The 14,358-nt window shown below is 36.6% G+C and overlaps 1 protein-coding gene across 1 annotated transcript in view; it reads right to left on the reverse strand.

Moving 5' to 3' along the window:
• Window positions 1-14,358, reverse strand: part of LUZP2 (leucine zipper protein 2) — a 297,788-nt gene that overhangs the window by 1,795 nt on the left and 281,635 nt on the right. The window contains exon 8 of the mRNA XM_075548401.1: window positions 2,399-2,476. Within this exon, the coding sequence (XP_075404516.1) occupies window positions 2,399-2,476 (78 nt within the window). The remainder of the gene's footprint in view (window positions 1-2,398; window positions 2,477-14,358) is intronic.

Consider the following 14,358-nt stretch of genomic DNA (forward strand, 5'->3'; position numbering starts at 1 on the left):
AAGATGGAAAGTATTCGTGGTAGCAGCACCAAAAGAACCAGTCAACAGTGCACCATCCCAGAATGTAGCATGTGAGCAACAACAACAACAACAACAAAATTCAGTCCAAATTGTACTGAATCCATTCGCCAAAAACAAGGCTTCAGGAATTGACAAAACACTCATTGAAAAGTTCCAGGAAGTTCAGGAAGCACTCACTAGTCTATGCCAGGAAACTTGCAAGATAGCTACTTAGCCAATTGATTGGAAGAGATCCAGATTTGTGCCCATTTCAGGAAAGATGACCAAACAGAATACTCAGACTATAGAAGGATATCACTGACATCACGCACAAGTAAATTGTTACTAGAGATCATTCAACAACTGTTGCAGCAGAACATTGGCAGGGAGCTGCCAGAGGGTCAGGCCAGATTCAGAAAAGGAAGTAGAGCAAGGGATATCATTGCTGACATCAGACGGATCTTGGCAGAAAGCAGAAAACTCCGGGAAGATGTTTACTTGTGTTTCATTGTGATTAATTGACTCTGTGGACCATAATTAATTGTGAATAATATTGAGTAGAATGGGAATTCCTGAACACTTCATTGTGCTCATTTGGAACTTGCATATAGAATAGGAGGCGGTTGTGGAAACAGAACAGGGAAATACAGCAAGGTTTAAAATCAAGAAAGGTGTATATCAGGGTTGTTAAATCTTTGTGCTGTGCAAATCATCAGAGAAGCTGATTATGTGAAGAAGGTGTGGCATCAGGATTGGAAGAAGGCTTGTCCAAGTGGTACCCAGATGACACACCTTGCATGCGGAAGCGAGGAGGAACTGAAGCACTTGATGATGAAGATCAAGGAGTGTAGCCCTCAGTATAGTCTACAACTCAGTGTAATGAAGACTACAGTCCTCACAACTGGACCAATAGGTAACTTCATGAACCAATAGGTAACTTCATGATAAATGGAGAAAAGGTGGAAGTTGTCGAGGATTTTGTCCTATTTGGACCAACAATCAATGCTCATGGAAGCAGCTGTCCAGAGATCAAGTGGCATGTTGCATTTGGTAAATCTGTTGCATATGAACTCTTCATAAAATTGAAGAGCACTAAGTGAGGACTAAGGCGCGCCTGACCCAGGTCCTGGAATTCCCAATTATGTCATAAATGTGTCTAAGTTGGACATTAAGATCTTAGAAGTATAGATGCATTTGAATTGTGATGCTGGAGAATAATATTAAAATTACCAAGGCCGGCTGAAAAGAAAACAGATTTGTGTTGGAAGTAAAAAGGCTGGAGTGTTCCTTAGAGGCAAGGATGGCAAGACTTCATCTTACTAGCTTTGGATATATTTTAAGTAGAGGCCAGTCCCTGAAGAAGGACGTCATGTTTGCTAGAGGGCAATGAAAAAGTGTAAGGCCTTCGATGAGTTAGATGGACACAGTGGCTGCTTCAATGGACTCAGGCATAGGGGCAATTGTGTGGACGGCTCAGACCCACGCAGTGTTTTGTTCTGTTGTGCGTAGTGTGTCGCTATGGGTTGGAGCTGAGTTGAGGGCATCTAACAACAGCAGGGGTTACAATGGGTGAGGGTCTGAGGAAAGTTAGGTTATTGAAGTACTGAGTTTTGGCATGAAGTGAGGAAAAAAAACCCACAACTGATTATTGCTAAAGCTGTTAGCTGTATTTCTGTTAAAAGTTAAATTGGTAAAATTTTGTAATTTATCAAAATTAATTTTTAAAAGAAGAATAACTATTGAGGCTAATCATGAATAACCAAAGACGTCTTGAAATTTGATTCCTTGGCTTCATGGCACACGCCCCTGATTTGGCCCTAACATTACGTTTACAGCTTTTGTTTACCTCCAAGTTACTGCATAGCCCCTCGAGTTCTTTCTACTGTGCTTGTAAGCAGTCAGCCAAGGCACAATAATGATTTTTATTTGGCTGGAGCCACCAAAAAAGAAAGGTCAGCTAACTTCAAGGTCACTGTTGGAAACCCACTAGGGATGCCACAGAAGAAAGGATGTATCTGCTCCCAGAGTTATTGCTCAGAAACCCAGCGGCTTTTCTGCCCTGTCTTGTAGTAGTGTGTGAGTAAAGATGTACAGCCTCGGGAACCTTACGTAACATCATTACAAGTCAGAATCAACTGGACCATAGTGGATTTTTATTGTAATGTTTGACTGGGTGAGCTAGGGAGACATTTTCTCATTCTCTGAGGGTTTTGCATCATTAAACCAACAATCTAGTGACAGGCACAGTAGAAAGAACTCTCTTATATCAGCCAATACACAACCTTTTTTTTCCTGACTGAATCCAGAGAGAAAATCACTGAGAACAGTGGCTCAAGGAGTGCTTTGTGGAATAAAACAAAACAAAACAAAACAAACAAAAACCAAAACTTAAAATTACCTGTGGGGTAGGTTCTGATTCTGCAGTGATGTTGCTCAGGCATTTTTCTTTGTGCTTCATGGAGCAGCCCTTGTCCTCCTGTAAAGGACATGTTGAAAATACGTTAATGAAGGTAAATTAAAGAGAAGAAGGAACAAAATAAAACAGAAAAATATTGAATTTCTCCCATTGAAAAATATCATCCATTTTAATATATGCTGGAAGGATAAGCTAGCGACAAAAACCTTATAATGTAAGTGACAGCCTCCAGGGTGGCTGACTCATTCGTGGGGGAGAGGGGTTCAGGGCAGTTCTTCCTTTGGAGAAAGTTTATGTTTAAAAAGCAAAGGATTATGAAACTACTAAATCTTTGATTAATCTTACCTTTAAGATTTAAACATGTCAGTGGTCTACATGCCTTCAGGAACACTGGGTATTGCAAAACCAGAAGCAATGTAAGATTATGATCATCAATCTATCTTGCCCCAAAGTCCACAGTATCTTAAATAAATAATACTCTAAGTCCTAAAATATTATATTTTACTTCTTAGGAAATCTCATCTCATTTGTAAGTCTCAGCACTTTTGAAGGTGATGAAGTGTCAGTATTCCTAAAATTAAACCAGGTGAGTTTCATTTCCATTTTAATCAAGTGAAAATATTGAATTTTTATTTCTTTCCTGCCTGACTGCCTGCTTGTATGCCTACCTGCCTGTCTCTTCTCCCTTCTTTCCTCCTTCTCTGTGTCCTTCAACTTATTTCTTCTGTTTTATAAAAATAAATTTTAAAGTACAGTCAGACATAGTTCAGTGCTATCTGTGCGTTTTTATTTGGTGATTTCCATAACCCTTTTCATGTGAAACAGGGAAACGGGGCATTAATAATCCATAGCCAATGGATAGTTTGACCTTCAAAAGTAAATCCCCACCCTCTAGAGTTCAATAAAAGGGTAAAGATCTACACTGGCTTCCAACTCAACGATTCTATTACATTTTCAAGCTGGTGATAACTAAATCTGCATCTCAGCAGAAACATATACATATACTCCTTATTCTGCAGCTATAATGCTCTTAATTGAATATGACTGCATTACCTTATACTTTCTTTACTATAAACATGCTACACCTCTCCCTGCACAATGCTATCCTGAAAACCAAGTTGTCTTTCTCTCTTTAACTTATTAATTCCATTTCCTTTCTTATAAGGTATTTCTGGTTGGCCTTGAACCACCAGTCTGTTGGTAGATGAATGCATCAATCTTCTGTAGTACACCAGAACTCCAATTCCCCAATATGTTTCCCATAAAATATAAATGTGAGATAGTATCGCTAATAGAAATTAAAATTCTTATTCATAGCTTAATTATATAATCCCTAGTTTCTTTAGAGAGATCAAGAGAGTTATTTTTAGGGATACCTAAGAAAGAAATGTTTGAGGTTGACTAGAATCTCAGTTTGTCAGGATAACTATAATTGTTTGGCTTTTATTCTGGTAAACTAATAGAGTTTTGTTTTTACTATACTTTCATTTTGACTTTGAAAAATAAATTAATTATATGAAATGAAGTAAAACAAACATCATAGCCCATGTAGCAAGGAAACGGCATAGTTCAGAGTTTTTAAAACACATTGGGAGGGATAGAATTCAGAGGTCATATCTATTTGGGAAGAGCCGTGGTGGCGTAATGGTTATGCTTTGGGCTGCTATCTGCAAGGTAGGCAATTTGTAACCCCCGGCTGCTCTGCGGGAGAGAGACACGGCACTCTAACCCTATCAGCAGTCAGTTTCAGAAGGGCAGTTCTTCCGTACCATATGTGGTCCTTGTGAGCCAGCATTGACTCAATGGAAGTAAGAAGTCAATTTGGGAAACACACTGGACTACTTTGCTCACTATAGTTCTTGTCCGAATATTTACCATGTAATTGATTAAAATTCTGGTCTTCCAGAGTCTTTCTATATTAATAATCCTGGACAATCACACAATCCTTTGTACAGGAAAGAAAGCGAAACAAAATTCACTGCTATCGAGTCACTGCTGACTCATACGTGCATGCTTAAAAACTACCCTAACAATTCAAGCACATATTGAAATTCGAGATTGGTGTCATCATTATGTAAAATGCACACAGTGTGCATCTTTAAGAAGAAAATACAATTTGAATATATTTGAACCCTGAAGAAAGGTATACGTTTTCATCACCTCTGACTTGCGTCAGGAGGGAAAGGAGAATCCAACTCCCCAGCCGGCCAAGGCGGATAGCAACAGGCAGAGGTGAGACATACCTCCGCTCATCAGCCTTCTACCCAGTTCTTACACCGGCTGTTTTGCCCAGGGCAGTCTGCTTCTCTGCTGGTTTCGTTACTCTGTTGAAATTGCTACACAGAGCTCACAGACAAGATTCAAGATTATGAGGGCTTATTAGGGAAGTTAACAGGTTACCACAAATCAGGACCTGAAAACATTAAGGAAGAAGTCTTGTTCATAAAATCTCTTATCTACGCTGGCACACATAGCTGTCTTTGATCCTCCACCTCGCAGCTGCAGGGACCCTTGGCATCTGCCTTGTTACATGGGCTGAGAAACCTAATCTTGTCTTTGCTCAGGATCTCTGTGTGGCACAACCTCTGGTTCCCCTGCTGCTTCAGCCACTTCAGGCGGGATCTCACACGCCCTCCACTGGCAGCTCTTCTTTATTGATGGTCCTGGGAATCTCCGGTCTTGCTGGCGAGATGTCTTTTTCACACCCCAAGGGATGACAAAACTGAACAATCACCTCCATTCCTACTTCGCAAGCCCTATTAGAAGGTTCTACTCAATCATTTGGTACGAGTTGCAAAGACATGGATATTATTATCACTGGTTCTCTGTCAATTTGACTGTAAAATGGGATTAGTTTTACAGAAGGTTAGTGACTGGCCCACCACTATGAGAAACCATAAACAGTTTAGCATAGGTAATAGGTAATATTTTCATGCTTCCCCTCACCTTCTTTTATTATTGTAATTATCATCACAAATGTGTCTAAGGCTATCCTAATGCTGAATTGCCAAAGCCATTACACATATAAAGTACTGTACAAATTCAATAGTGTTGCAATGCACAGACATTGAGTAGGAAGAGGAGAGGAAAAAAGAGAAGGAAAGATAGAAATAAAGGTTGTCTTGAGTGGTGGCAAAATTATTCCTTACTAGTGCTTCTCTTCTAATGCTACAGATTTAAAATAATGCAATTTACACACTTAATGTTTTGTTTCAGGAAGAAAGATGGCTTGAAAACATAGAGATTCCTAGGATACAACAAGCTGCTTTTGATATTTAAATCCAATAAAACATGGATTTAGAATTATTCTGAATGAATACTTAGTTTGGAATTAAGCCAATGGGCCTGCTTTTGTGGCATCAGCTTTGGAGAAAACATATGTAACCTCAGGTGTAACCTCAGACAACATATGTAACCTCAGTAGCTCAGGTGTTCAACGATAAAAAGTGTTGCCTTGTAAGGATATGTGCAAACAGACATTAGAGACTTTCAAGCGGGCCAGAGGAGCTGTAACTAGATAAATGCAATGTCATTTCATGCTCAATAGGTCAAATTTAGCTACACTCAATCTATGGCATTTTACCTTTCTATCTGATTTCCTTTCTATCCTTGCTCAATAATAATCAGTGAACTGAAATTATATATGCAAATAATAATATAGAGAATGAAAATATATATAAAGCTATTATAAAAATTAGGAGAGAAGACAAAAATTATACTAAATTATAAATATTATAATATTGAGGCAAAATTTTACCTATATGGGATTACATGTGGATCAATGTAATGATTTCATTTCATTATGAGTATAATGATTATTAATGCTTAATCAGAGTAGTGATTCTCAGTGAAATGAATTAATTTTTCTTCTTTTCTTTTTCCATAGTCATTTTTATTATAAATTAGCCCAACACATTTTGTGCTAAAAAGTGGCCAGTCTTTTAAGTATTTTTCCTGTCTACTATTATAATAAAAGCCCAATTTTTATCTGTGACCATACCTCTCAGTCTATAATTTAACTTTCCTAGGAGAAGACACTTAAAGATATTCTTATGAGGTGATTTATGAGTGGGTAAAGCATGTCAGATACAGATCAGAACAAACACATTGTAACTGTTATTCATTGCTTCTAAAGGGTATGGTGAGCCGGTATGTAACAAAGCAATATGCTCAGGTATATTGTGGCAGTCACTTGAATACTCAAGTATACCTTGGTATACTCAAGTATACTGTGAGTGTATATCCTTGGTATACTAATGTAAATTGTGGAAGTCAGTGAGTTTTGAATTTCTTTCCATCCAGGGGTATCATCTTTACGCTATACAAGGAAATATCCTGTTCTAACCATTATCTTTGGGTAAAATTCAGAAGTATTTCATCAGAATCTGTCTTGATCTGGAAGTACCATTGTAACAGATTGCATCATAGATGATCCTGTTTGTATTTGAACTAACAGTTGTATGGTTTCCTGTATCATAGCAGCATATAAGCCACAATGTTTTTCTTGTTGTTATGTTCTGTTGAGATGGTTTTAATGCGTACCAACCCTAAGCACAACAGAAAAATAATATAGCCAGGCCTGGCCCATCCACATAACCATTGTTATATTTGAGCCCACCATTGCATCCATTGGGTTAATTCATACATTGAGGGGCTTCATCTCTCTCTGATCGTCTACTTTGCCAAGCATGATGTCCTTTTCCAGTAACTGGTCTCCCCTGATAACATGTCCAAAGTAAGAGAGATGAGGTCTTGCTATCATGGTTTCTAAGGAACACTCTGTTTGTACTTCTTCCAAGACAAACTTGTTTATACTTCTGGCAGTTCGTGGTACTATCAATATTATTAGTTGGAACATAATTCAAAGGCACCAATTCTTGTCTTCCTTATTCAATGTCCAAGTTCCACATGTATACGAGGTGATTGAGAATACTGTGGCTTGGGTCAGATGTGCCTTATCTTCAAAGTGACATTTTTGTTCTTCAATACTTTAAAGAGATCTCCTGGGGATTTTCCAATGAATTACTTTGTTCGATTTCTTGGCTGCTGTTTCCATGAACATTGACTATGGACCAGCAAGATAATATCTTGGATAACTTCTGTCTTTTATATTGATCAGGTTGTTATCCAGTGTCCAGTAGTGAGGATTTTGGTTTTCTTTACATTGAGTGGCAATCCATAATGAAGACTTCCAAACATGATCTTCATCAATAAGTGCTTCAAGGCCCCTTGGCTTTCAGAAAGAAAATCGTGCCATCTGAAAATCATCGGTTGTTGGTAAGCCTTCTTCCGATCCTAATGCCATATTCTTCCTATTGTTCAGCTTTTTCAATAGATTGCTCAGCATACAGATTGAAGTATGATGAAAAGATACAACACAGATAAAATCCTTTCCTGATTTTAAACCATGCTGTATTCCTGTTCTATTTGAGTAACTGTCTCTTGGTCCATGTTCACGTTCAGCATGAGCACAAGGAGGGGTTCTAGAATTCCTATTTTATGCCAGTGTTATTCAGACTTTATTAAGATGCACACAGTATGTTCAATAAAACAAATATACCCACAATCATTGAGTAAATAATACAAGTGGAAGAAATTATAAAGTCAAAGAGCTTAATAGAAACTTTTCAAAAGGCAGCTAGAAAAAGTAAAATATTATAATAAGATGGTTTCCTAGAATTAGAAAACCAAAATGAAGAACAGGCTCAGCATATGTAAAAATGAAAGAACATAAAAATTCAAATCTTGAGTTTCAGTATTAAATGATTCTATGAGCAAAATAGAGTTCTATGGGACTGACTCAGCAGCACTTAATGACAACCAACAATCTACTCAATCTACTTAGTATATTCAATAAAACACAGTATCCTTAATAAACACACAAGTAAGCATATTTCAGGTAATTTCTGAATACCTGAAATCAGTAATGATCTTTCTCATGCCATGTCCTCTTTAGAATAAGATTTGAATTTCTGGAAGCTCTTTGTCAATGTACTGCTGCAACCATTTTTGAATGATCTTCAGCAAATATTTTTTGCATGTGATATTAATGGTATTATTTGATAATTTCCACTTTCTTTGGGGTCATCTATCTTTGGAATGAGTACAAATATAAATCTCTTCCAATGGGGTGGTCAGATGACTGTTTCTCAAATTTCTAAGCATAGATGAGTGAATGCTTCCAGTAATACTTCATCAGCTTTTTAAAACATTTCAACTGATATTGGTTCATTCCTTGTTTTTCACTATTGCTTTCAGTGCAGTTTAGGCTTCTTCATTTAGTACTATTGGGTCTTGATCATGAGCTACCTCTTGAAACAGTGATATTTCAACAAGTTCTTTTTTGGTACAGTGTATTCCTTCTACTGTCTTTTGATGTTTCCTGTTCCATTCAGTATTTTTTCCATAGAGTCCTTCAACATTACAACTCTAGTCTCGAACTGTTTTTCTGTTTGTTCAGCTTGAGATACACAGAGCATGTTCTTGTGGATCTTGTGTAGAAAACATCTTTGGTTTGCTAACTACAGCCTTTCTCACATATCACTATAATGATTTACTTTATCTTCTTGAGTTGTTTTATTTTATTTTTTAATTTGCTTTAGTTAGTCTCTTTAGACTTCCATTTTGTAAAACAATAGGTATTTGAAAGGAATAAATATGAGTAAGTGCAAATGAATGAAATGAAAATTCCTCCCAAATCACAGAACACTATGCATGTTCTGGCTTGGCCAGTGACTTGTTTCTTATAGCTATCATATAGTAAGTCTTATATGTTAAACTGTAGAAGTACCCAATCTCTCTAGAAGTTGCTGACTCTGCCTGCTCAATTCTCCATTGTTACATATTCGTGACCTCATTGACTTGGGACATTCATTGATCAAAAGGGCACAAAGTAGGCTAGACCTCAATCCTAGGAAATTAAAGACATACTAGTTAATCCTAACTAAGGGATGAAAATTCATAAATAAACAGAAATTCAAGTTATAAATCCCTGAAAATACTACATCCTGTTTTCTTAAAAATTATATTTCTCTAGATACCACATGTCTACAGCTAACAACAAAATGAATCACATACCAAATAAACCACATCTTGACTCCCTGACAAATGATTTTTGGTCATGTATTATTCATAGAAAAAGTAGAGGAATAGTAGTCTAGCACCAAAATAATAGAATATTCCTAAGAAGGAAAATACCTGACACAAATGTTTCAAAATAGCCTAAGTTGCCTTCCCGGGGCATTTGCATTTGATAAATACTTGGAAACCTGAAATTCTTTTATGGTTAGTGTGAACTGAACATATAGGCTGTCAATAATGTTCACTTGCTTTCTCTCTGTTAGTGTTAGGTTAACAAGTGAGGAGGCAGGCAGACAGGACAGAGATAAGGGATGAGATGAGGGATTTGGAGACTTTTTCTTTAAAATAAAAAAGTAAGTTGTGATACAGATGTATGGCTCTCAGTTCACCTTGAAGAGCCACCAATAAAGCCCATGGGGTGACTGCTTGGGCATTAACAGAATGGATCTTTTCTGTCTCCAACTTAGACTCCTAGATTTTCTTCATGCCATGACTGTTAAATCAGACACACAGGGCTTTTTGTCTTAATAATCTTTGCTTTGCTTCATTCCCTAACACTGCCTGGAGTAATTATTGACTTTTCATTCTTTTACTTTCTCCCTGGCAACCTGGAATGGAATTGTGATTCTCTGAAAGAGACAAAAACTGTAGTTTCATATGAAAGATTTTATCACAAATCAGTATAACTTAGGGGTTGAGAATCGTGCATGGAACCAATGTTCAAATCCATAAATCCATGATTTACTAGATTAGTATGTAGCCTTGGGAAAATTTCTCAATTTTTTTCAATACCAATTTTCACAGTTTGAATGTATGGAATAATTTACATTATAGAATTATTTAAAAGACTTAGTTCCATGTTCCTTGGCCACCATTGATGTAGTGATAAGAAGGATAAAGATGAATGTTTAGGTTAATGAGGCTTAATTATTTAGTTTTTAATAAAGATGTACTAGAATTTGAGGACTCTTGTGCATATGTATCACCATCTATTTAAAAAAATCACTGCGATAGAGTCAATGCCAGCTCATGGTGACATTGTAGGACAGGGTAGAACTGCACCTGAGTTACAAGTGGTTTCGCACTGCTGACCTTGTGGTTAGCAGTCCATTGTGTAACCACTACACAGGCAGGGAAACCCTCTATCAAACACCTAACTGGAATATATCAGATGCTCAACAAATATTATCTAATTTTATTATCATAACAAATATCCTAATATTATATTACCTAACAATGGAAGTATCTTTCTTTTTCATAAAAACAGCACCTGGTTTATGAATATCAGCTAAAGTCCAACCTATAGTTACAAAGTAATACCACACAACTTATTATATTAAAAAATTGAGGTACATAAAATTGTTTATAAAAACAATTGGTTCAATAACTCTGCAGTACAGTCTTCTTATTATTACTGTATTAATTTCATGTTATTTTTGTTTATCCCTTATTTATTTAAATTTTAAATTCACTGAAATATATATTACATACTTTAATGAAAGACAAACATTTGACTAATGACCTTAAATAAGAATTGTACCTGTTTTGATTTACACATAAGCTTCACTTAAAAATTGATATTAAGAATGACATTCTATAGTAGGCTGGGAACTGCCAGTATAATGACTGAGATGGCACACTCAGTTCGAGAATAAATGTAGTTCTGACTTGATCTTTTTAGATATTAATGCACTGCCATTAAAGAAATACTAATGATCTAATCATCACACACATGAATGGCCATTCAAATAATAACTATTTATTTTAATATAAACTAATAAAGAGATTCATATATTTAATTTGGCTAGAACATGACAGAATGGATGTCTCTCTCTCTCTCTGAAAATGTTGATATAAAAATAATCACAATTTATTTATTACCTGACTATAAATGAATTAATACATTTTGGATTATAAATATACCCTCTTAACTATTATCATGGTAACATGCTTAATAATAAAAATTTTTTAAAGCTAATGGTAAACATAAATATCATGGCAAACTAAATGAGGATATAAAAGTGAAAATAAAATATTTCTTAATCTTTGGAGATAGTGCTTTCAGGATATTTAGAAAAATAACAAAATATTTAAACTGAAACTACATAATTCATAATAATATATGTAACACTTTCAAAACAAAGAGTGAATGCATATAAAATAAACCAATAAATATATTAAATTATTAATATTTATTTCTTAGACAAAAAATCTTCTATGTGTATATGTGGTCATGTGTGGCGTTCATGTGTTCAAACCTCAGATTATGTAATCAATTCATTTGTTACTGAAGATCCTTGTGATACTAGTGATTAGTTTGTCAATATGAAAAAATCATACATTGATCTGGGGATGTTCCCTAAAATGGCTGATCTATCCTACTGCCAGTAGGGCATGAACTTACCCTCTATTTACAATGTGTACTACCTATTTGCGACTTCATCACTCATCACATCAAAATGATGAGCAACCCCCCATTTTTCTTAAACTAAGGAATAATTTCAAATGACATTTCCCCTCAGTTATGTTAATATGGAACAATATATTAGACTCCTTGGAAAGGAATGGGTAAAAAGTATAAGGAATTAGTGATTACTCTTAAAAAGTAACTATTTATATCTTTAAAGAAAAAAAACATTAATTGGTAGCCATAAGAATAGTAGAAGAAAGGTCTGTATCTTCAAAACATTTCTGCTACTTCAATTAGTTAAAAATCCAATCTGATTAGTAAAGTACCTGTCTCTAGAAACTTGTCATAAAATGTGCACGTTGATCAAGAATGTATGCACACATTTAGCTACTTGAATATGCAGCTCACCCATTCAATAATGCAGAAGACCTAGGGAGACACTGCTGGGTCTGCAAACTATGAAATGGGATGAGCTATGATTACATCTTTATTAACTTGATTAGCCATCCTCTCCCTCATATACATAACTCTATGAGCAGCACCAGAATAATCAAATGAGTATTTTGAGTTACATTTAACAATGAAATTCTCTCTGCCAAAATGTTATGAATATAAATGCAAGAAAATTTTCTAAGAAATTCCTGGTATAGAGAGGTCTGTGGGGCTGCCCCCAATCCCAACTATATGTGGACACTACCTCTCCTCCCCAGAATAACTCACTTCAGAGGACAACACTGAAGCCACAGCTCAGGGAGAGGGCTGTGTCTGCTCAGAGCACACAGGAGCAAATGAAGAGGGAAGGAGACAGAGTACAACACATCCTGGCCCACCAAGCCCCGAGGACCATATTCCTGCTCAGAGTAGCCAATGCACAGAGATAGGGCCAGCCCCTCCACAAGACATGGCATCCTCACAGACCCATAGAGCATCCAGGAACAATGCTGGAGGCATTATGTAGGAATTGTGCATGATCTGACCCCACCACACTGGGAGAAACACTAAGCATATGCAACAGAGCAGCAAGGGAAACAACGCAATGAAGTCACAGGGAATACCAAAAATAGACTTTGTGGCCAGGGTGTGGCACCCCATCAGACTCCATCAGAAAGAATGCCTAAAGGTCAACAAATAGACCTGGAACTATTTATAGACTTTTTACTTTTTTGTCCTTATTTTTGTTGTTTTATTTTGGTCTGTCTTGTTTTAGTGCTTATTTTTGTATCTGCATGAATATCTAGATAAGATAGGATAAACAATCTGGGGGAGAAAACAATGGGACCAATGGTTCTGGGGTGGGGGGCACAGGAGTTGGAGAAGCAGGGGAAAGGAAATGGGTGTTAACAAACCCAGGGATAAGGGAAGAACAAGTGATCTAAAATTGATGACAAGGAGGGCATAGGATGCCTAGTGGGACTTGATGAAGGGCAATGTAACCTAGAGAAATTACTGCAACCCGAATGAAGACCAAACATGATAGTAGGACAAGAGGAAAGTAAAAGGTAATAGAAGAAAGAACTAGGAGCCAAAGGGCAATTATAGAGGTCTAAATACGGGCATGTACATGTGAAAATATATTTATATAATGATAAGAAATTAGGTCTCTATACTTATATTTATATGTTAAGTATTAAGGTAGCAGACATACATTGAACATCTAATCAAATACTCCCTCAACATAAAAGGACCTTGTTCTAATACCTAATATTTGTGATGCATAGCTTCCCAACATGATCACTGAAGATAAATGGGTGCATAAGAAAATGTGGTGAAGAAAGCTGATGGTGCCCAGCTATCAAAAGATATAGCATCTGGGGGCTTATAAGCTTGAAGATAAGCAAGCAGTCATATAGCTGAGAAGCAACAGAGCACACATGGAAGAAGCACACCAGCTTGTGTGATCGTTGAGGAATTCATGGGATCAGGTATAAGGTATCAAAGACCCAGACAAAAAAATCCTATCAATGTAAATTAGGGGGAGAGAGGAGTGGAGACCCAAAGCCCAGCTGTAGACAATTGGACATTTCCTTGCAGAAGGGTCACAAGGAAGAGTCAAGCCAATCAAGATGCTGTATAGCACAGATAAAACATACAACTTTCCTCTAGTTCTTAAATTCTTCCTTCAACCCACTATAATGACTTCAATTCTACCTTACAAAAATGGTTACACTAGATCAAGTACATGGGTATGATAAGAGCTGGAAACACAGGGAATACAGGACAGATAAACCCCTCAGGACCAATAATGAAAGTAGCTATAAAGGGGAAAGTGGGGGCAAAAGGGAAAACCAATCACAATGATCTACATATAACCTCCTCCCAGGGGCGTGAGCAACAGAAAAGTGGGTGAAGGGAGACACAGATCAGTGTAAGACGTGAAAAAATAATAATAATTTATAAATTATCAAGGGTTCATCAAGGGTGGGGGAGGGGTGAAAAATGAGGAACTGAAACC

Source organism: Tenrec ecaudatus, chromosome 4 (genome assembly GCF_050624435.1).
Source record: "Tenrec ecaudatus isolate mTenEca1 chromosome 4, mTenEca1.hap1, whole genome shotgun sequence".
NCBI lineage: Eukaryota > Metazoa > Chordata > Mammalia > Afrosoricida > Tenrecidae > Tenrec > Tenrec ecaudatus.